Below are 22024 nucleotides of genomic sequence, written 5' to 3'. Positions count from 1 at the left end.
ACCCTCGAGGAGGAGCTGGTCATACCCGTCATGGGGGTGGGGCCTCTCGGACAAAGAAATTGCGTATTTCTTTGGCAAAGAAAGTAGGAATGGGGGGGCATCAGTTAGGAGGCATGAGATGATGGTGGCAGCCAAGGAGAGGGAGAGAGATGGGCATTCCGGAGTAGAGTGTTAGACCTGGCGAGGAGTTGGATTCCAAATAAGTAACAGAGCCCTTAACAAATGGCCCTGGGGTCTGGAGTTTTCGTTCGGGGACCTGTTGCTTGTCGGGACCCGGAAGCTCTCTGTTTCCCTCCAAAACCGAGCAAGGGGCACAAAGTCTGCAGAGAGACAGCTTGGCCCACCAGCCAAGGAATTCACAGTCCAGAAGCACACAGACAAGCCCAGAGGACACTGGTGACCATTGTTCTGCGCACACCTCCTACTCTGGGCAGTTTTCAGGCGTTGCAGCTTGGAGGGCTGGGGATCAGTGGCACTGACTGTGGGAAGGAGAGGTGGCCGAGCCGTGTCCTGCCGGTGAAATGGCCACGGACGGGCTGGCGGGAGCAGCTCCAGGAGCCGGGGGCCTGTCTGTGCAGAGCAGGCAGCATGACGGTTGGGGGGGAGCCTCCCAGAGCATCCCCAGCGCGGCTCGGCCAGTAATTGTTGCCCGGCCGTTGCCCTGAGTCACCCGGGGAGGGCGGCTCTGTGCATGCAAAGGCCGTAGGGCGTGGGCTGCAGTTTGCAAAGTTCCGGTCCCATCCCCAGACATGCATCCCTGGCATGCTGTGTTGGTGTCATCGACGTCGGCTGTCAGGATGAGCCTGTCCCACGCAGGCTGCAGTTCCCCGCCCCATGCCTCTGTGCCTCTCCTGTCTCTGTCATGCCCGAGTTCAAGGTTAGAAATCCCTTCATTGTCTCTGTACCAAGAGGTGTCAGAAATGACTCAAAAGCCAGAGGCTGGGTGGGATGCAGTTTATTTCTTTACATTTTCTTCGTGTTGATCTTGGAGCATTTCTCCTTCCTTCATTCAAACCGACGGCTGTCAGTGCCCCAGGATCTGGGTGCCCCGACCAGCCCAGACACCCCCGAGAGGAGGGCCCGGTGCGGGTGTCTGCCTGCCTGCGAGACAGAAGTGCTTCCCCGTCTGTCTGCAGTGGGCGACCATCTGTTTACAGATTACAGAGTTTGCCCGATGGTCGTAAATTGCCGTGTAGCGCTGGCGATTTAATGAGAGCTTTTTCGGAATGCAAGTGCCGTTTAGAAGTGATGTTCCCCCGGGACCTGAAATTCACAGAGTCCCGGAACTGAAAGAAGTTTTGCAGGTCACCGGTTTCCTTTTCCCCATTTTTGGAAAAAGTGAATGTGGTTGATTGTCCTCGAGTGATCAGTTAGACTTGGCCCGGCTTTGGCTGCCCCACGGCAGTGTGTGGATCAGCTGCTTCTGGGAGCGCGTCCCCCCAGGACTCCGGGGACGATCTTGAGAGCACTTTCACATCTCCCGTCACACTTTGTCCCCACAAGGATCCTGGGATCTAAGTCAAGGTGATGTTTATGTCCCCGTCTGGCAGATGGGAGAACTGAGGCCCGGGGCCGGGGAGGGTCGTGTTTAAGTTGCTGGCCTGGCTGGGTCTCCCCTTTGGGATCCTTGATCTGGGGGCTCCTCCCGGGAACGGTGGAACCGAGGCCCCTGTCCTTCAATCATGTACGCCTTCATTCGCTCCACGCCGGTGCATTCGGTGCCAGCCATTAAAACGAGGAATGAGCCATCCTCCCCTCCACCAAGGTGCCCTGGGGGGGTCCCCTGCCCCTTTGCTAAGAGTGTGGGGAACATTCCGAAGCTTTCCTGAGCCTTTGAATTGGGGTGTTGTGCATAAGGTCTAACCCATAGCCCTCCCATGGCAAGTTAAATCCTTGCCTTCTTGTCCTGCACAAGAAAAGCACCCGCTCCGTGGAAGGGCCCCGGAGAGTCGCACGGCCACCAGGGCAGCCTCGGTGGTCCTCACTGTGCCCCCACCTCCCCAGCCCCCTCTAGCCCAGCTCAGAATTGCTCTCCAGACCCTGGGGGCCCCCCAGCCAGTAGAGCAGTAGGAAGAGAGCCCCACACTTCCTGTTGGAAGGTTGCTAGCCGCTTACACTTGTCCAGGAAGGGTCATCCCCATTTTATAAAACAAAGATGCAAACAGGCAAAGCAACTTGTCTAGGATCACACAACGTATCAGTGACAGGGCCAGGCCTGAGGGCAGGATCTGGGACTCTCACACCAGTACCTGGTCCTGCCTCCTGCCAGTCCCAGAGGAGTATCCAGCTTCCTTTGGTAACTTTTAAAAGTCTGGATCTGGCGCTGCCGCCATCTTTCACTTGTGGTCCACTTTGGCCATGAGATTGTTTTTCCCTGTCCTCCCCTCATTCTTTATTTGTACTTGTGTCTCAGTTCCGACTTAGAGCAAACTTCTGTTGTGGGTTCACTGTATACCAGGCCCTGTTGTAAACTCTTTACATATATAACGTGTTGAATCCGTCCAATAACTTCTTGAAGGAAGTCATCTTAGAGGAAGGAGATCTTGTTATCCTCCCTGACCCTCATTTTACCAAGAGGGATCCAGAGGGACAAAGGGATTATGCTGTCCGCCCGGGGTAACAGCCAGAAGTGGCAGAGCTGGTCTTCAAACGCAGGCAGGAGGACGCCCACTCTCGATGACGCGTCTGTGCTGCCGCTCCCGCCCATGAGGAGATGTTTAGGGGGAGTTTCTGTCCCCTCCAGACTGTCAGGCCTTGAGGGTCCTTGGCCAGGCCCCAGTGGACACATGGTCATTGTGCAGGCCTGAACCTCGTAACCCCTTCCTGTGTCGTGGTGGGGGGGGACTTGGGGCTGCTCCCTCAGTGAATTTCCCTGCTCCCAGGCTGGATGGGGTCGTTCTGAACTGCCTTTCCGTTCACTAAGGGTTTGTCTGTCGCCTTCATTCAGTATTGGCCACTATTCCGGCCAACCAGGGGCATTTCTGGGGCCCCCACCAGGGTACCGAGCCCGCCGCGTGTATAGCAGGTTCTGGATGGAGGTGTGTGTGGGCGGTCCCCGGGCCGGCCTCCTGCGCCCGGCTTAGGGGCCCCTGTGAGTTAAGAGTTTGTGGACGGACGGTTCTGGAGCAGTCCCAGCCCACGAGACCTGCCCTGGCTGGACTGGTCAGGGACTCCGTGTCACGGAGGACAGGGCATTGGTCCATGCCTGGGAAGCTAGGCAGATCTACAAAGCACAGAGAAGGAAGGGAGGGCGTGCAGGTGGGGAGCACAGCGTGGCAAAGACGCGGAGGAGGGGACGAGCATGGCCAGACTCCAGTAGGCCGGGGGGCCGGGGAGGGGGCGCTGGGGAAGGTGGTGCGGGCAGGACACAAGGACAAACGGTCCAGTGCACGGGCAGCTGGCTCAGCTCGGAAGACCGAGGTTCCCCATCTGGAAAATAGGGACGGGCCCCTCGTAGAGATGCCGGGAGTCTGGAGCGCCCCGGATGCCGGTTGCGGGCGGGTGTGCCCTTGGCCCTGTCTGGCCCGGAGACCCCACCTCCACCTGCATGACCAACCGTGTCCCGCACTCACGCCCTGCCCGCTTGTGGGGACTCAGGGAGAGGACGTGCCCTGTGCGGGAACGAATGTCTCCCCGGGTCCCTGTCGCTGTTGAGAGGTGCAGCTCAGCCTCCCACGCGCACTGTAACCTCGGGCACCCCGCCCGGCCTCACTTTCCTCCCCAAAGAACTGAGAAGAGCAGCCCTTTCCTGCCTCTCCGGCAACACCACCTCGCAGAAGATGCTGAGTCTTTCGTGGAGGCTGGGCTGGGCTGGGCCTCCCTCCTGCCGCCCCGCCCCCTGAACCCTCCCAGCCTCACCCTGCAGCCCCGCGGTGGTCCTGGCTGCTGAGCCCCCGGCAGTCTCTGGATGCAGGCCCGCTGGGCGTCCACACCGCGTGGGTCCTGTGAAGGCCCTGCGTTGCCTTGGATCGAAGGTGATGGCTTCTGCCCGGCCGCCTGCCAGCTCCGGTTGCTGGCCGTGCGCTGTCAGGCTGTGAGCAGTGTGGGGTCTCCAGGAGGCAGCATCCCGGGACCACCCAGAGAGGCCGAGATCCAGGGGCCTGCCCCCACTCTCCCTCGCCTTGGGGAAGGAGTCCTGACCCCCACATAAGGCAGGGCAGACTCCCCCCCACCAGGCCCTGCCCACCTGCGTCCCTCCCCGTGCAGCGGCCACCCTCTGTTGCCCCCGTCACTGTTTCTGTCCCTCCCGGCAACCGCCCAGCCTCTAGTGCTGGACAGCTTAGAAAGAAACGCCAAGCACATGGGGTCCCCCCTGCAGGTGTCCTTGTGGCGCTTTCGGTGGACACAGCCCGCCACCGCTGCAGTGGGGGCTCTTCCTGCTGCTCTCCTGGCCGAGGGCACAGCCCTTTGGGGTCCCAGTGCGGCCGACGAGACCCGGTGGGGAGACCTGGTGGAGGCCTGACGGCAGGCATGGGAAGCCTGTGGGTGGGAGTCCGGGGTCCGGCACAGGGCGCGGGGCTCTGCTCTGAGGACCCGTCGGCCATCTGGAGCTGCTCCTGAAACTAGCGCCCAGCCTGGGTTCCTTTATGTTCCTCCTATTTCCAAGGACCAGCGCCAGTTAACCTGTCTGCCCCCGAGTCCCGCAAAATCCCATGAGAGTTCTAGAAATGAGGGTTTGCCTGTAGCAGCAGCTGTGCATCATTGCAACCATGTGAGCTCTCGATTTTTAATCCGCTGTCCCACACTCCTGTCTTGTCGGCCCCCTAGAGCCCTTCAGGCAGGTGGGGAAACTGAGGCACGGCTATGCACGCAGTGGCATGTACGCAGTGGCCCACACCGTTACCCAGCTCTGTCAGCCTCTCCCTCCCCACCCCGGCCCTCTGGACCCTGAGACCCCCGCCCACCAGCACCAGGAGCCGGGCTGGGGAGGGGCGTTATGGGCCTGCGGCCACCTTGATGCAACATTGCCGTGCACGCCGGCCATCGGGGGTCGAGATCTGCAGGTGCAGACCCTGAGCTGGGATCTGCACTGCCCCGGCCTGTGGGCGTGTGCAAAGAGCACTTCCTGGGGTCCCCTCTGCCACCACAGCCCGGCCCCTCCTGGCCAGCCTGCTCTGGCCCTGTAGAACCAGGAGGCCTGAGGACTGGTGAGCTGGCGTCTTTGTGTGTCATTAGCAGCAAATGTCTCGTTCTCGAATGTCGGCTCCATGAAGGCACGGCCTGTCTGCTGTGCCTACAGCAGTCTGAGCCTCTCAGCCGTGCCTGCTCCTGGTGGGCATTCCATGAATGTTTGTTGAATGACTGAGGGAGCACGGGTGAAGTAGTTCGCTTTGAAACTGCTGCCCTCTGAGGACCGTGAACGGGTTTCTCTGTGCTTTTCCCCCACAGCTGCTGAACTCGCTGTCCGTGGACCCCGATGCCGAATGCAAGTACGGCCTGTACTTCAGAGATGGCAAGCGCAAGGTGGACTATATCCTGGTCTACCATCACAAGAGGCCCTCGGGCAACAGGCCGCTGGCCAGGAGACTGCAGCACGCAGATGCCGCCCTGGCCGCACGCCCTGGCAGGCAGGACCAGCCCCTGCCTGGGAAGGGGGGCCCGGTGGGAGCGGGTGAGCCCGAGCCCCCGATGGATTACCATGAGGACGACAAGCGTTTCCGCCGGGAGGAGTACGAGGGGAACCTTCTGGAAGCCGGCCTGGAGCTGGAGCGGGATGAGGACGTAACTATCCCGCTTGTTGTTGGTTTGTGGGGCGGGCGGCCGCGGGGGCCGTGCGGTTCATTTTCAGGAGCGGGGGTGGGCCGTCTGCTCCTGGTTTAACCCTGTTCGTGGGGAAAGGGGGTCAAAATGCCACTTTTGTTAAGGTTGGAGGGACCCCTACCTGCGGGCTGCTTTGGGGAGCCCCAAACCACCCCCAGGCCCCATCTCCGGGGGAGGGGCTGGCCTTCTCGGCAGTGACCTTCTGGGTCGAGGCATTTCCTGCCCTGGTCAGCTCCCTCCCTGGGAAGATGTGGCCGTTCCGAGGGCCAGAGCACGAAGCTCTCCTGGGAGCCTTCCTGCTGGTTGACCGTGGCCCTGCTCGGGGCCTCAGTTTCCCAATCTGTCAAATGAAGAGGTTGGTCTGGCTGATCCCCCGAGGCCTCTGGGATCTCTTGACCGTAACACCGTTTTCTGGGGCTCCTCTTCCTGGCAAAGCCTGGGAATCTTTCTAAGGGCAAGTTTTCTGGAGAGAGCTGTAAGCTGACCTGCCTGGCACACAGGGCTGCCCTGGGGGCGGGAGGCAGGTCCGGTGCATGACGGAGGGAGGGACCTCGGCGGCGCTGCGGATGGCGGGTGCTTCCCTCGACTTCTCAGCCAGTTTGCTGGTTCTCCCCCCACCGACTCCTTAACCTCTCTGTGCACGGGGAACCTTGCTTCCGTGAAGGTTGAGGGCCAGGCCCCCTGCCCGCAGAGCTGTCGCTGTGCGGATTTACCACAAATCGGCAGAAGTCTCTACAACACGTGAAGGGCAGAAAAGTCTGCCAGCAGGTCCACAAAGGGAGCCGTGAGCCAAGCGCGAACGTTTAAAGTAAGGGTTGTGCTCAGTTAGCTGTTTCCTGGATGGGTGCCCCTGCATCCCTAAATGGCCAACCTCTTGATCGTTAGGGAACCGGGTGTGACCTCTGTTGTGTGACAAGTCGACAGGCTTCCCCTGAGAGCTGTAAACCAGGCTCCACGCGCCTCTATCTCCCTCGATCCACTGGTGGAGGGAGCTTGTGCTCGACACGGAGCGTCTTTCTTGGTGGCAGCCCCTTCAGAGGTCGGGTGGGTTCTGCTGCGAGGACGTCCCGGTTGCAGCTGCCAGGACGCGTCGGGGACCTTAGAAAGCTTGATGATCGGGAAGCAGAGGTTCCATCCTAACGAGCTTGCCGAGGGCCTCTCTCCCTGACTTTGAGGGCGGCGGTCGTGGACAGGGATGTGCTGGGCCTTCCTGGGTTTTCTGTCTCCCCTTGTCCGAGACCTGAGCCGGGGCCACTCGGAGGAGAAAAACCATCAGTTCTCGCTGACGTTTCATGGTGTCCCACCGGCCAGCCCTAAGCCCGAGGCAGGAGAGGCCGGAGCGAGGCTGGGTGGCGGAGGCCTCTCCCGGGAGCTGGGTGCGCAGAGCCGTGATCTCGGGCTCTCTGCGACCCATGCCTTGTCTGTTTGCCCAGGGATTTCTTCTCTGTCATCATTCTCCTGACTACGACTTTAAAATCTCATGCTTAAAAGGATCTTTGCGGGGCCGGCCTGGTGGCGCAGTGGTTAAGTTCGCACATTCTGCTTCTGCAGCCCGTGGTTCGCAGGTTCGGATCCCAGGTGTGGACCTATACACAGCTTGGCAAGCCATGCTGTGGCAGGCGTCCCACATATAAAGTAGAGGAAGATGGGCATGGATGTTAGCTCAGGGCCAGTCTTCCTCAGCAAAAAAGAGGAGGATTGGCAGCAGATGTTAGCTCAGGGCTAATCTTCCTCAAGAAATAAAAAAAGGACCCTCGCGAGGTCTGGTAATTCAGACTGACCCTGGCCAGATCCCAGACTCTCTGCCCATCCTTTGCAAGACTTACTAAGCGGCTTAGGCCTCAGTTTCCCCGTATGTCGAATGGAGATGACAGTAGTGTTTACATCGCTGGGTTATCGTGAGGAAAGTGGATAACTTAGAGTCTGGCACATGGCGAGTTCTTACTGGCTGGTGTTAATATCACATCCCATATTAGTGGTCACATTGAGCGGGAATGGCAGTGCCCAAGGAGAAGAAAGAAAAGAGGCTTTCTACTACACCCCACATCTTTTCAAAAACGTTATTTTCTCTCATGACTTTGAAATACAAAGCAAGTATAATGACATTGATTCTGCCACCAAAAACGAAAAATGTCTAGTTTTCCCAGTAAGTGACCCCAAAATGTCATTGATACTTTGGCTCTGTTGCAAAGAGCCTTTTCAGCAGCTGTGGGGCCGTTTTCAACGTGAAAAGCTCACCGCGGTGTAGACTAGACCGACTCAGGTCGTCCAAGTGGCTGAAGTTGGACGTGTGCTGTCCCCCTGCTGGGGTCTCAGAAACCACGAACCGTGTTTTACAAGCCGCCCCTCCCCCGTAATTCTGGAGCTTTCGTAGGGATGAGCTGGCCCAGGGCTGTTGGCCAAAGCCGTCCGTCCTGTGGCCTGTTGCAGTCACCCGCTTCCCCGAGAGGCAGAGCCCGCAGCCGTTGGGAAGGCCGGCCGGGCGTGAGTGGGTCGCGGGGCGTGTGCGGGCCCCTGCCAGCGGGATGAAGGAATGGACGGACAGCGTCCCAGTGGTTCCAGGGCAGAGATAGCCCTGCTAATGAGTCAGTCCCGGGGCTGTGCTCAGATTACGAGGGGTGGAACGGTTTGCAATTTTGGACATAAGATAGCCTCTGAGAGCCCAATTGCGTGATCGTACCCAATTGGAAGCAAAATTGGGGGCTTATGTGCATTTTCCCAGGGAGGAAAGTCCACAGAATCCATGAGAGACCCAAACGCTCAGTGACCCCAAAAGATGAAGCTCGTTGCTCTGAAGTTGGCTTTCTCAAGCTCGGCGCTGCCGGCATTTGATACTAGGCAGCATCCCTGTCTTTGCTCATGTAACCAGAAATGTCCCCAGACGTTGCCAGTTGTCCCCTGGGGGCCCACATTGCTCCTGGTTGAGAGACCCTGGCTTTCAAAGCTGGACAGGGGCAAAAACAAAAAGAGGGAGCTGGAGAGATGGAGGATGAATAAACCATCCCCCTGGGTGGATGGGGGCCCCTCCAGAGTCTGCTGGCCCGGCCTTCCACAGCCGTGACCGGGCAGCCACGTGGAGGTCACCAGCGGCACAGACGTGACCTGCCTTTGCTCCCGAGGGCCGGCGGGTCTGCGAGGCTGTGCTGCTCGGGGGCTGCGAGCCCCCCACACAGACGGGACCCTCTGCTTGCCTTCTCCCCAGTCAGGGGGGCTACTGACGTGAAGACATCCCATGATGACATATGGAAGACCCACCCGGCTGAGGACACAGTGGGGGCCGGTTCTTAGGGACACATAGCTGTCTCCGGGGGCGGCCATAACACAGGACCACAAGCCAGGGGGCTGGAAACGGCACACTTTGATTCTCTCCCTGTTCTGGAGGCCAGAACTCCAAAATCACGGGGTGCGGGGTGCGGGGGAGGGTCCTTCCTGCCTCTTCCGGCTTCTGGAGCTCCAGGCGCTCCTTGACTTGTGGCTGCGTCCCCCCAGCCTCCGCCTCCATCTTCCGTGGCCCCCTCCTCCGTGTGTGTGTCTGTGTCTCTCCTCCTCTTCTGAGGACACAGTCACTCCGTTTAGGGCCCACCCTGATCTACTGTAACCTTATCTTAACTTGATTGCATCTGCCAAGACCCGATTTCCAAATGAGATCCCTGTCACAGATACGAGGGGTTAAGATGCAGACGTCTTTTTTGGGGGGCCACCATTCACCCCACTGCAACAGCTGACTCTGCACGAGGATGGTTATCCAAGGACCAGGGTGGCTCCTGCAGGGCCCCAGAGGTACCAGCAGCGAGTGGGGGAGGTGTGGTCGGTGGTTGGGTGAGGGCAGGTCGGGTGGCCTGGGCTGCCGCCCTGCAGACCCGGGGTAGCACAGGACACCCCCCCGACCCCGGAGTCTCGTCAGGATGCAGGCTCTGACTCGGTGGGTGGGGTGGCCCGAGACTGTGTTTCTGACCTGCTCCCAGGGCGTATGGAGGCGGCTGACCCTGGACCACACGTTGACATGTGAGGAGTGTGCAGGCTCTTTTCCCCATGAGCCAGCAGGAACATCCCCAGAGAAGGGTCCCCCAACATCCACGCAAGCCCCAATCCACTGTTTGACACCACAGACAGAGACCCCAGCCCTGACCATGTGGGCCCGGAGCCCGTGGAACGGGAGGGATGGGTTCCTAGGAAAGGAGCCGCCGAGCACACCCCAGCCTACACTCGCCCTCACAACCCCCACGTGTAGGACAGATGAAGGTTGAGCCTGGCCGGCAGGCTGGGACCACAGGTCCCCCACAGCCCCCTGCACTTCCCTCACCCAGGCTCCGTGGGATCCGAGAAACCCCATTTGAAAACTGCTTTCCTGGGCGCCTGGAAGAGAGGCCCCGGGTGTCAAGAAGGGGTTTGCCATCTTCATCCAGAGGAAGGCCCTACAAGTCCAGTTCATGCCTGGGGGTCCAAGAGCGGTCCCCTGTCAGGGTCCCCGGCACAGCACGCACGAGCGGAGATGACAGGAAGGAAAAGGGTCCTTGAGACGGGAGGCCCAGGCCTTCCTTAGAGAGTCGCCCCCCCCCCCCCCCCCCCCCCGCCCCGACTGCAGTGAGGTCTCTTCCCAGGGCCCCCTTAGAGGGACCAGAGCTGTTTGCAGCCAACGTGTTTCCTTGCAACGGAGGCCCATCAGCATTTTTCAAGTCCGGCCTCAAAGCCCACTGGACATTATTTATGTCTGCGGGTCATCACCGAGAAGGCCACACACTGAAGTCCCTGCTGTGTGTGCTGCGGGGCGGCCGAGGCCCCCGCCGCCCGGAGGTTGAACTTGACCCCGGCTTTGGCAGCGTGCTTGGGGCCGCGGACCCTGGAACCCTGCGGAGTCGGCTCGCTTTCAAGCTGCCGTCCGGGTTCACCTACACGCCCGGCGGTCGTTGCTTGAGTTCCTCCTCTGAAGCCGGTGTGGTCCTTCCGCGGCATCTGGTTCTCATCCTTGTGGATGTTGCTTTGGAAAAGCAAGTAATGAGGAACTGGCTGCGGGAGGATGGGGTTCTGTCTCCAGAACAAACTTCAGGGTGCACAGTGGGGTGGTGAGGACGTGGCCTCTGAGCCCCCCGTGCGGGTTCAGACCCCCGCTCGGCCGCCTCCTTGCTGTGCCACCTCAGGCAAGTGGCTTCCCCTCTCTGGACCTCGGTTTTCCCATCTGTAAAATGGAGGCAATAGTACTTCCCTTCCGCGTGGAGTGTGGGCGAGGGCTGAGAGCGTTAAACACCCCCTCGCCCGCAGCCCTGGGGGCTCCCGTGACCTGAGCGACAGCTTCCTTCCTGCACAATGGGAGGGGCAGGGTCCCCATGCACCGACCACTCCTCCCGTCCTCATCCCCCCGCCAGGCAATGGGGGAGTGGGGGGCAGGGCTGCCGTGGTCAACATATTTCTTGCAGTTTCCAGCCGAGGCCTGTGGGCAAGCACAGGTGTCCCAGGTGGTTCTGGGGCCTGGCCATCTGGTGATGGGCGAGCCGGCCCTCAGCCCTGGAGGGGGGCATGGTGGGCCCCTCCTCACAGCCCCAGGGGCCGGGGTGGGGGTCCTCCACTTCGAGGAACCTGAGGTCTGATCCCAGCATCACCAGATAGAAAGATGGACGGACTCAGGGGACGTGTTGGTTTGGAAGCCAAACCTCCCCGGCCCCACCCCATGTGGCCCCCTCACCCCGCCGTGAGTGGGCCGGGCAGGAGTCCCGTCCCCCTTAAAGCTGGAAGGAAAGGGGCTGAGGCTCCGAGACGTGGAGTGAGGAGACCGAGGCCACAGGGCTTGACACGGGCAGCACCAGCTCTTGAACCAGCTCCCGGCTCCTAACCTCATGCTCTTCCCCGGAACCGCGCAGTCTCCAGCCCCCGCCCCCAATCCTGGGCTTAGCACTTCCCCCGTGGGAAGAAAAAAGGGCCTCTTTCATGTTGTCTGGGGGCCTCTAGTCCAGTCCTGAAGCTATCATTTCCCCATTCATAATTCCACCATTACACATTCATTTCTTTGCCTCTAAAGGTTTTATACCGCACGAGTCTTCTGCTAAGGCTTTTAGGCACCCTGCCTGACTTCCTTTGGGCCTGTCTTGGGTTTTTTGGAAGCACAGTTCTTTCAAAGTGGATTCTGGACATTTTTGTAAAGCTGTGTCTTTCAAGTCTCCCGGACACAGTTGCACACTTCTTCGGGAGTCCCAGGTGGTGAGGGTGACATCTTTGCTGTCCCGGCTACAATTCTGTGTCCTCCGGGGCTGGGTGTGACGGAGCCTTTTCCTGGCCCACCAGGAATCCTCTAACCCTTTGGTAGCTTGAACTAGGCCCCGGCTGGAGTGTGTACACCACAGCTGCCCCTCAGGGCCGGGTTTTCTTTCTGCGGAGTCGGGGGGCACAGCTGACCGGCCCCCCCTGCTCTTCCCCGCGTGTCTTCCCTTCCCCGGAGGGGTTGAGTATTTGCAAACTCAACCCCTGCGTCTGTTGAGTTTTTCATCCTTGTGAGGATGCGTCTTTATTTCTAGGAGTTCTGTTTGGTTCTTTTCCAAGTTGGCCGTGTCATTTTTTAATAGTTTCCTGTCCTTTGCAGAACTTCTCCGTCTTGAGGTTTATTTCTTTAAACGAGGTGAGCACAGCGGATTTATGACCCATCTAATCCTTTCCAAGGCCCCAGGGCCGGCTCTCCTCCAGCCGTCTCCCGTCCCCGGGAGCCTGGCTCTGCTGCCCACCGGTCACCGTCCTTACTTAACCCGTGGCGGGTACCCAAGGCCTGGGAGGAAGGGGCTGTTGTCCAGAAGCTCAGGCCTTGCATCCGTCACACATCCGAGGGCATTACAGGTGGAACCACCTTGAACCCAAGGCACAGTCTGAGGTCTCCCAGCCCAGTGGGGCCGTAGCCTTTGGGGACCAGGACTTCCCAGGGTAGTTTTATCCTCTCCTCCCTCTCTGCTCGCACCAGGACCACCCTCCTTGCAATTTCCTGGGGTTGGAGGGGGGAGGCCCTTTCTGGGGGGTCTCATGTGGGGGTCTAGCTCCTTGGGGGTGGTCTCCTGTTAGCCTCCCCATCTTGGGCAGGCCTGGGGCTGAAACTTCTGTAAGATGCCCCTGACCCCAGCCCTGTGCACCTCCTTGGCCTCCCGCAGAGATGGCATTTGGTCGGGTCCCCCGCTCCCTTGAGTGAGTCCTGACGGCACTAAGATGATGCAGAAGGCCTGGTTGCATCAGTGCGCCAGGGGACCGTGTCCAAGCGATCTGAAGCTGCTCTCCTAGGCAGTGTAGACGTGGTCAGCAGTAACCCCGACGTGGGAAATGCCAGTTAGCGGGTGACCTCTCCACACAGACTCACGCCCGGTGACAGAGCATCTCCCGTCCCCTCCAGGAGCCATGTTGGGGGAGGGCAGGCGTGTTTCAGAGCCGGCCCAGGGTTGGAGGTCCAGGCTGCCCCCGGGCCCTCGTCCTTGTGTATCAATGTGGACACAGGGCTACCTGCAGGGGGTCAGGGAGAGGACCCCGTGAGCATCCAGGTGCCGGGGCGCCCTCGGCTGGTGCACGTGAGGTGCTCGGCGGGGACCGTCGCCCATCTTCCTTCACGGCTGCTCAGTAAATATCGTTGGGCGCCTACTCCGTGCCAGGCACACGTAGGTCCACCAAACAGACAAATCCGGCCCCAGAAGCAGCGTTCCAGCTCACATCCGTGCGGGACGCCCGTGCCAACAGGAAGAGCAGACGCACGCCAGCCACTGCTGCCGAAAACGAGCCTGGCCGTCAGGCACTGAGTGGGGACGCGGCACCGAGCGGCTCGAGCCTTGAAAAGCTGTTCGTGCCGGAGAACAGGACCCCTCCCGGGGGACAGCCCCGGGCCTTCCGAGGGCAGAGTCTGGAGGGGTCCTGTGCCCTCGGCCTCAGCCTCACGACACCCCGTCGGGGGTTGGGTGTCCTCCTTGGGAGCTGGGGGTGCTGAGGATGGAGAGAGACGGAATTCGCCCAGGCCCTGGGGGGCTCAGGGGTCTGGCCCAAGCCCCCCCGGGCTTCCCCTGCTGGACTGTGCTCAGGAAGGGCCTGTGCGTCTCTGCTGTGTGCACAGCCCACTCCCCAGGGCTCCCGCCTGGCCCTAGCCAGGGGAGAGTTGTGCACATGGGGCGCTGTCTGGAGAGGCCCCTCCCAGTGGCTGCAGGTCCCTGGGGCCCCCTGATTCCCTGGTTTCAGGAAAGGCGCCCTCCGGGGCATGCACAGCCTGTGGGGTCAGGTGGCTGGGGAGGTGGTGTTGCATGCGGGAGCCGAGGGCAACCAGGGCCCGCCCACACTCAGGCCTGACTGATTCAATTTCGGAGCCTGAGCTCCAGCCTCCAATGGATGCTGGAAGGACTCAGGCCAACCGTGGCTGAGAACGTTCAGGCGGCCGTGGGGACGGAGAGGGGACCCCTTGGCGTCCTCGACCAGCACAAATCCCCCGGGGGCGTGTTTCCGTTTGGGTTTTTGTGATTTTCTTTTTCCTTTTGAAAGGAAGATGCTGGAAACGATTCTGGGGAGGTCACAGTTTTTGCGAGCTGGGCTCGGAATGGAGGTTTAAACGTCTTCAGCTGGTGCTGGGAGAGCTGTGGACTCACGTGAGCACCCTCGGCGGCCCCCATCCCTGTGGTTGGGCACCATGGGGGACCCTGTCCCCTCCAGAGCCTGTGGCCTGGGCGGTTGGGCTCTCCCGGCCCCCAAGCCACGGCGGGTCTCTGGGCTCCGAGTGCCCCAGCACGAGGGCCAGAGTGGGGCCAGGACTGCCTGCGCCGGGGCGTCGGGCGGGAGGAGGGGGCCCAGCCGTCTCCCGGCTGCTTCCTGCTGGGGGCGGGCTGTGGTCAGGCGGGCAGGCCGGTCTCAAACATCCCATGTGTGTTTTCGCCAAACTGGTCCCACGACCCTTTTCCCCAATCCCGCCAGATGTTTCCTGGGAGAAACCCCGTTGCTCCCGTAAACAGAGGAGCGCCTTTTCCCAGGGAGGTGGCCTCAGCGCTGGCCCCTGCCCCCCGCGAGGGTGCGCCCCGTGGCCTCGGGACAGTGTATTTTGGGTCTGTGCGTGCGGTGGGCAGTGCACGGAAATAAACCTGCGCCTGCGACCGGAAAGGACGGGCTCGGGCACGTGGGCTGTCCGCGGTCCGTTCTCCCGCTCGGTGCTGCCCCACGGGGTCGACCCCGTGCCATGCCCACCGGGAAGGAGGGACCACTGCCTCCAGGGCTTCCCAGGGCCCGGGAGCTGCCTTTAAGCTCCTTGGCCAGAGGAGTCCATGCACGTGAGCAGGCGTGGTCTCAGCTGCCTGGCGGCCACAGAGAGATGCTCCTGGGCCAAGAGCAGAGCCCCGCATTGTGCTGAGCTCTCCTGCCAGCTGAGGGGCTGGACCAGGGGCTCCCCCCATGGGGAAACAAGTCTAGTATGGGAGAGGTTTGCAGATGAGGAAATGGGGGATCAGAGAGGTTGAGTTGCTTCCCTGAGACCACACAGGAATGGGGCAGGACTCTGACCCCAGCCACCCCATCCCAAGGCCTCTAAGTCCCGTGGCCTCACCTGGTGCCCGTCCAGCCTGCCCGTCGAGGGCAGCCGAGGGATCTGGGCTCCCCTCGCCCGAACCCCCCGGGCTCCCTCATCTCACCCGTGCTGGGATGTGTCAGTTTACAAGCCCGTGCCCTGCATCCCCCCCACTTTGAGCCTTGCCCCTCGGGTCCCTGTACCTGAGCTCCTGCGACCTGGCTTGTCTCCTTAAAGCAGCCTCGGGCCCTGGCTCCCGGGGCCATGCTTCTTGGAAGCTTCTCGAGGCGCCCCACACAGGGCCATGTGGGGCTCTGACCCGTAGCTTCACGACAAGCACAGTGGGCCGAATGGTGGCCCCCGAAAGCTGTGTCCACCTGGAACCCGCGAATGTGACCTTATCTGGAAGAAGGGTCTTTGCAGATGTAATTAAGTTAATGGTTTCTAGAGGAGAACATTCTAGATTTAGGGTGGGCTAGATCCAGGGACAAGCATCCTTGGAATTGAAAGGAGGGGAAGATTGACACACAGAGGATGAGGCCACATGACCACAGAGGCAGAGGCTGGAGGGACGCGGCCACAAGCCCAGGGGCACCTGGAGCCCCAGAAGCTGGAGGAGGCAGGAAGGACCCTCCCCTGGAGCCTCCAGAGGGTTCGCGGCCCTGTGACACCTTGAGTTCAGTCTGGTCTCCAGAACCAGGAGAGAGAATGAATTGGTGCTGTTCTCAGCCGCCCAGTTTGTCGTCATCTGTCATGACAGCCCCAGGACACATTGAATGAGCTCGCTCATGTGCCCCTCTGTGCCTCAGCTTCCTCAGCCCCAAGATGAGGACAGCGGGAGGACCCACCTCTCAGATGTGTTGTGAGGAATCGATGAGTTAAGATACATAAAGGTGTGAAGCAGGGACGGGCCCATAAGTGCTCAGAGATCTCAGCCTTCTCAACCTCATCATCATTATTATTATTGTGATGATGGTGGTGATCCTTGGCCATCATTTAGTCATTCAACAAACGCTTGTGGAGTGTCTACCCTATGCTGCTGTGGGCAGTGGAGCCAGCAAGCGCAGGGGCCCCGGGACAAGGCAGGACTCGCCCAAGTGCTGGGGCTCTGCAGAGGAGGCCCCAATGAAAGGACAGCTCCTCCAGGCCTGGGGGGCAGCCTGGCGGCCTCAGTGTCCACTTCAGTGGTGGAGGCATGAGCCAGGATTCCCCCAGCAGGTGTTGGCCCTTCTCTTGGGGTGGAAAAGCAGCCCCAGAGGGAGCTTGGTGTCCAGGAAGGTCCCCTTCCCCAGGCGGGGTGTGGGGTGGGGTCACCAGAAGGCTCAGAGCAGGTCCATCCGGCCAGCCAGCTGGAACTCTTTCTGCTGGACCCGGAAGCTCTCATCTCTGGAAGCTGCCCGGGCCTGCTGGGCTCCTGGGAGCATCAGTTTTCGCCAGCTTCCGGTGGGTGAATGTCTTTGGCCCACTGAGTACTTTTTTTTTTTTTTAAAAAGTCATCCCCCGGTGACTTCACCCTCCATCACTTTTTGCCAAAAAACCTGCCACGCACCCCTGTGCTGTGCCCACACCCTCAGCCTTGAGAAGCCTGCTGGGCCGCGGACCCCTCTCTGGCTCAGGGAAACCTCGTGTCTCTTCGCTTTTTGTTGCAGTGACATCCACGCCGCGAGCCACCCCGGTTACCTCGGGGGGGGGGGCGGTTGGAAAGTCTGTTCATGGTCCGCACGTCTTTGATGGGAAAGCTTTTTACCGCGTCGTCGCTGTTCACTTGACAAAGGGGGTCTCTGAAACTCAAAATCCAAGGGGGAAGAGAGAAAAGCACAGAGTCGTCGGGGGGCACGGTGGGCTCACCCGAGATGAAGAGTGGGGACTCGGGCAGCGTGGCCCAAGGTCAATGGGGGCCCCACACCTGCCGGCTGCGAGATGCTGGGCCCCGGCTTTCTTCCCCCAACTTTACAGAGGCATCATTGGCAAATAGAACCGTGTATATTTAAAGTGTAAAATGTGATGATCTGATGCATCATGGAGTGACTTCCGAGCTCAAGAGCGTGAATACATCCATGGCCTCACGGGTAACCCTTTGCGTGTGTGGCGAGAACGCGTCAGATCTGCTCCCTGCAGTTTTCCATATCCGATGCCAAATTATGAACTCGAGTTGTCACACTGCACGGTTGATCCTCAGGACTTGATCTTCTTGTAACCGAAAGTTTATGACCTTTGACCAACATCTGCCCAGTTTCCCCTCCCCCAGCCCCAGGCAGCACCGTTCCGTTCTCTGTTTCTATGAGTCTGACTTTTTCAGATTCCACATATAAGTGCGATCCCACAGTGTTTGTCTTTCTCTGTCTGCCTTTTCTCACTTAGTGTAAGCCCTTCAGGTCCATCCACGCCCTTGCAGCTGGCAGGACTCCTTTCTTTTTTGTGGCTGAATAATCTTCCGCTGTGTGTATCCACCGCGTTTTCTGTGCCCACTCCTCTGCTGACGGTTGCTTGCGTGCTCCCATTCGTGGCTGTCGTGAATGAGGCTGCAGTGAACGTGGGGTGCACGTCTCTCCGAGGCGCGGTCTCCTTTCCCCCGGGTACATGCCCAGAAGTGGGGCTGCTGGATCCCACGGTCGTTCTAGTTTGAATTATTGGTGGACGGCAGCCCATGGCCCCATCTCTCTGAGCCTCAGTGTTCCCATCTGTGCCGGGGCAGTAGTCGTGCCTTCCTCGTCGAGCTGTTGGGGAAGGCCGATGGGGTCAGATCGCACGAAGCCGTAAGGTTACCCCAGTAACCCTGGGCTGTCATCCCTGCCGTTCAGACACGCTGGACCAGAGAGCAGTGATTGGTCCAAGCTCACCGCCATTTAGTGGGGAAGCTGGACTTGAACTCAGGCCTGTCCTCGAGCCCCCGCGCCAGGCCGCCCACACTCGTAAGGATGGAGGCCGTGCAGGTGCCGGGAACCTGGGCAACAGGCCAGGCGCAGGCGGAGGCGTGGCCTGAACTCACAGACGAAGATGCCCAGACAAGGCCATCTTCACGGTCACCTCCTTGTCCCTGCTCGGGGACTCGGGACGCCCAGTGCCCTAGTTGGTCACAGGGCCTAGGCTGTCAGCTGTGGAAGGCCCTTTTCTGTGGCCCGGCTGCTTTGGAGGCCCGTGGCTTACCCTCTGGAAACCTCTCAGGTGTTGCATTCTGGGAGTTCCCTCCAGGCCTTCCCGGCTCTTCACTGTTCCCGCGAGACCTGGGGGAGCTTCCTTGCGCCATCCGCAAGGAGGGCATCCTAACAGCACCTGGGAGCATTGTCCAGGGGAGTGAGTGAGGGGCCGGGCTACAGCCCCACGCGTTGCAGCTGCCCGATGAACCGTAGTGGCACCCGAAGATGCAAACGGTGCCCCTGCCCCCACGCCGTGTCCACCCACGCTGACAGAGAACGTCTCTCCTCTTTCCAGACTAAAATTCATGGGGTTGGCTTCGTAAAAATCCACGCGCCCTGGAATGTGCTGTGCAGAGAGGCTGAGTTTTTGAAGCTAAAGATGCCGACGAAGAAGGTTGGTGATGGGGTCTCTCCTCCAAGACAGATGTGCAGGTTGGAGTATCATGGGGAGGGTCTGAGCCGTGAAATCAGGGTGAAGTTCAGTTCCACCCCGGGAGGGCGGTGTGGCTCCAGTGTCCTGATGGTCGAGGATATAACCCGCCCGGGTGGTCACAGAGACCCCGGAGCAGACCCCACCGGGAGACGGCACAGGCTCGGAGCCAGGGGATGCACCATGAACCCAGATACGATTAAACTTCCCATGCTGGTCATTCGTCCTTGCCACGTCTCGGCTAAATCCGTCAGACTCATTTTAGTTACGTTTCCTAGCTAGCTGGAATTTTTCTTTTTAATGCTGGAAAACTCTCGGCTGAGAGGCCGTCCGACGGTGCGGCCCCCAAAGCTTAGCGAGGCGTCCCCGGGAATTACTTTGCATGTGGGGAGGACGGCGAGAGGGTTGAAGCTGTGCCCTGGGGGGATGTCAGCCCCGGCTTCTCAAATCCACCGGAATCACCTCGGTGATTTCTGCAGAAACAGAGTGAAGTTTGGGGGAAAGGTTTCTGGGGTGTGTTTTAATTGCCTGTTCGGCTGGGCCCTCCTGAAACCCCGAGCTGTCTGGGGTTATCTGGAAAGTGGGACGTGGGGAGGGCCATCCTGGCCCATCCCGGCACTCTGTTCCCAGGACATGCCGACTAAGGTGGTGGGATGGCTCCGTGACCGTCGGGGAATAGATTTTGAGGGTCACGGCTCAGCAGATGACGTGGGTTCCACCTCTCGGTCCCGTGTGCAGGTGTATCACATTAATGAGACCCGTGGCCTCCTGAAAAAGATCAGCTCCGTACTCCAGAAAATCACGGACCCCATCCAGCCCAAGGTGGCCGAGCACAGACCCCAGACCACGAAGAGGCTGTCCTACCCCTTCTCCCGGGAGAAGCAGCACCTGTAAGTGGGGACCCCGCCTCCTGCCTGCCGCTCCCCGAGGGCCCTGCCATGTGGCGATTTCGCCCCGTAGCGTCATCGTACATGGCGTGAGACATGCAGATGGTGGGACGAAGCCCTCTGGGGTCCAGAGGGAGCTCTCCATCCCCCAAAGAAGTGGGAATTCCAGCCCCTGGAGCATATTCTCATCAGAGCTTGTGGTTCTTGAGCGCCGAAGAGGCCCTGGAAATGATTCCCAAGGTCACTGTTAACTGAGGAATTAAGGGGGGCCAAGAGTCTCGTCCTTCTGCTGAGTGACACTTGGGAAACCAGCACAGGCCCCAGTGAGGGCATGTGTGGGCCTTGGGTTAAAGCCCAAAGCAGTGGGCTGGGCGTCCCCTCCCTCCCACCGACTCCGTCCCTCTTGGGATGTGATCCGACCAGAGGGTCTGGTTCACGGAGCCCCCTGAAGGCTGCCGAGCGAGCCCTGGGAGGCAGGAACTGAAAAGCAGCCCCAGCTGGAGTCCTGAGGCCCCAGGGACTCGCAGCCGGCGGGGTTGCCTGGCAGAGCTGCACCTGTTCTGGAACCTTCCCTCCTCCCCTGCTCCCGAGGGGCAGCGGGGCACAGCCACCTGTGTCGGCGGCAGCTGCGAGGCCTCCGTGGCAGCTCCCTAGGCAGAGCTGGAGCGGGGGCAGTGATGGGAATAGAAAGAGGGGGCTCTGGGAACCCAGTGGGACTTGCATGACGTGCCCCAGGGGGTGGGAGGGCTCCTGGACACCACTGGCCCCGCGGGACCTGGAGAACCCTGCCTGGGCTTGGAACTGGGGCTTCTGCCCCGGCAAATGTGTTCATCGCAGGGCGGGGGCCGCATGCTTCCCTCCACTGTGCTTCCCGACCCTACTGAGGATAAGAAATAAGGGAGAAGCAGGCAGCCCCCAGCCCAGCTCCTTCCACCAGCTCCAGGACACAGGCCCCTGGGCAGTAATAGAAGAAGACACCCTCCTTCCAGGACCCCCAGCCTCCCTCGGCTCTGCGCCGGCTGACTCCCACAGCATCCTCTGCCTTGCCAGGCCCAGCTCGTCTCCAGGCTCCTTGGGGATGGACCCCCCTACAGCTGCCCTCCCTGGCCCTGTGCTGAGCACCTTGGGGAGTGGATACCATGTCCCAAAGACATCCCTTTGCCCTCGGGAAGCCTTAGGCCATCTCCATGGGGCCCAAGACCTCAGGACCAAAACTATTTGGAAATTGTTAAATATTTCACCTGCCTGATGGTGGAATGATAATGAAACTGTCCGCATCCTCAGCTGTGTTGAAGCAGAGACTCAGAACTGCCGGCTGAGGGTGTCATCAGAAGGAAGCAGGGGTCCTTGGGGAGGGAGGGCTGACCACACTTGCCGTGGGGGTCCCTTCCCACCCATGTGGGTCTCTGAGCCACCCGTAGGGGGCAGGGGGCCCGGGAATAAAATAGGCTGTTCCAGATGCCCAGGGTGGGGTCCCACCGGGCATGTGAACGGAGTCTTGCCAATTTCACAGTGGCAGCTAATGGGGACGGTGTGGTTTCCCAGGGTCTTAGAAACCGGGAGAACCGACTCCAGTGAACTGTGTCTCTTTTTCCTTCCCAATGTTTCAACAGATTTGACCTGTCTGACAAGGATTCCTTTTTCGACAGTAAAACCCGGAGCACAATAGTAAGTATCCTACGTGGGTATCACTCCAGCAAGGGGCCCCCCCAGGGAGGCAGATGATCATTTCATTTCTGCGAAACTCCTCTGGGTGGGAGCCGGCTCTAATTGTCTGCGAAAGAAATAATTAGAATCATGAAACCGAGAGAGCTGCGGGGGCCCAGGGGAGGGCCATGGCCCCGGGCCAGCTCCGAGGAGGAGAGGGCTGGGGGATGGGGGGTGACCAGCAGGAAGGAGGCAGCGGCATTCCAGACCCCTCGGGTTGTTTCGGCATGTTGTTCCCAGCACATCCCTCCAGCCTCCTTGCCACTTGCCCTTCCCGGAGTCCGTCCATTCCTGTCTGTCAGGTCCCGGACCCGGAGGTTTCCGAGCAGGCGGGCCTGGCAGGATGATGGGCAGTGGAGGCAGAGGTTGAGGTAAATTTACGGGGCTTTGCCAGATGAGCAAACTGAGGTTTGAAACCTGACCAGGCCACCCTGCCCTGTTCAAGATACTGGCTGAATGTTTATCCATCGGCCGCCAACTTGACCGGCTGCCAAGCTGGGCCGTGCATGGCCCGGAACCCAACTTTTCTCTAAACAAGAAATTAACCTCGCGGCCAAGCCCGGCTGCGGCTCTGTCTTTCCCCGGGGAGAGGTGCAGGCTGGGAGGAGGC

General features: G+C 60.2%; 1 protein-coding gene across 7 annotated transcripts in view; it reads left to right on the top strand.

Moving 5' to 3' along the window:
- Positions 1 to 22024, top strand: part of ANO1 (anoctamin 1) — a 166076-nt gene that overhangs the window by 83540 nt on the left and 60512 nt on the right. For all 7 annotated transcript variants that reach the window (XM_046643436.1, XM_046643440.1, XM_046643437.1 and 4 more), the window contains exons 3-6: positions 5389 to 5721; positions 18686 to 18784; positions 19559 to 19710; positions 21321 to 21375. In XM_046643436.1, coding sequence (XP_046499392.1) covers positions 5389 to 5721; positions 18686 to 18784; positions 19559 to 19710; positions 21321 to 21375 — 639 coding nt within the window. The remainder of the gene's footprint in view (positions 1 to 5388; positions 5722 to 18685; positions 18785 to 19558; positions 19711 to 21320; positions 21376 to 22024) is intronic.

Source organism: Equus quagga, chromosome 17 (genome assembly GCF_021613505.1).
Source record: "Equus quagga isolate Etosha38 chromosome 17, UCLA_HA_Equagga_1.0, whole genome shotgun sequence".
Classification (NCBI taxonomy): domain Eukaryota; kingdom Metazoa; phylum Chordata; class Mammalia; order Perissodactyla; family Equidae; genus Equus; species Equus quagga.
The sequence above is the reverse complement of the archived record's forward strand: the minus strand, read 5'-3'. Positions and strand labels throughout refer to the sequence as shown.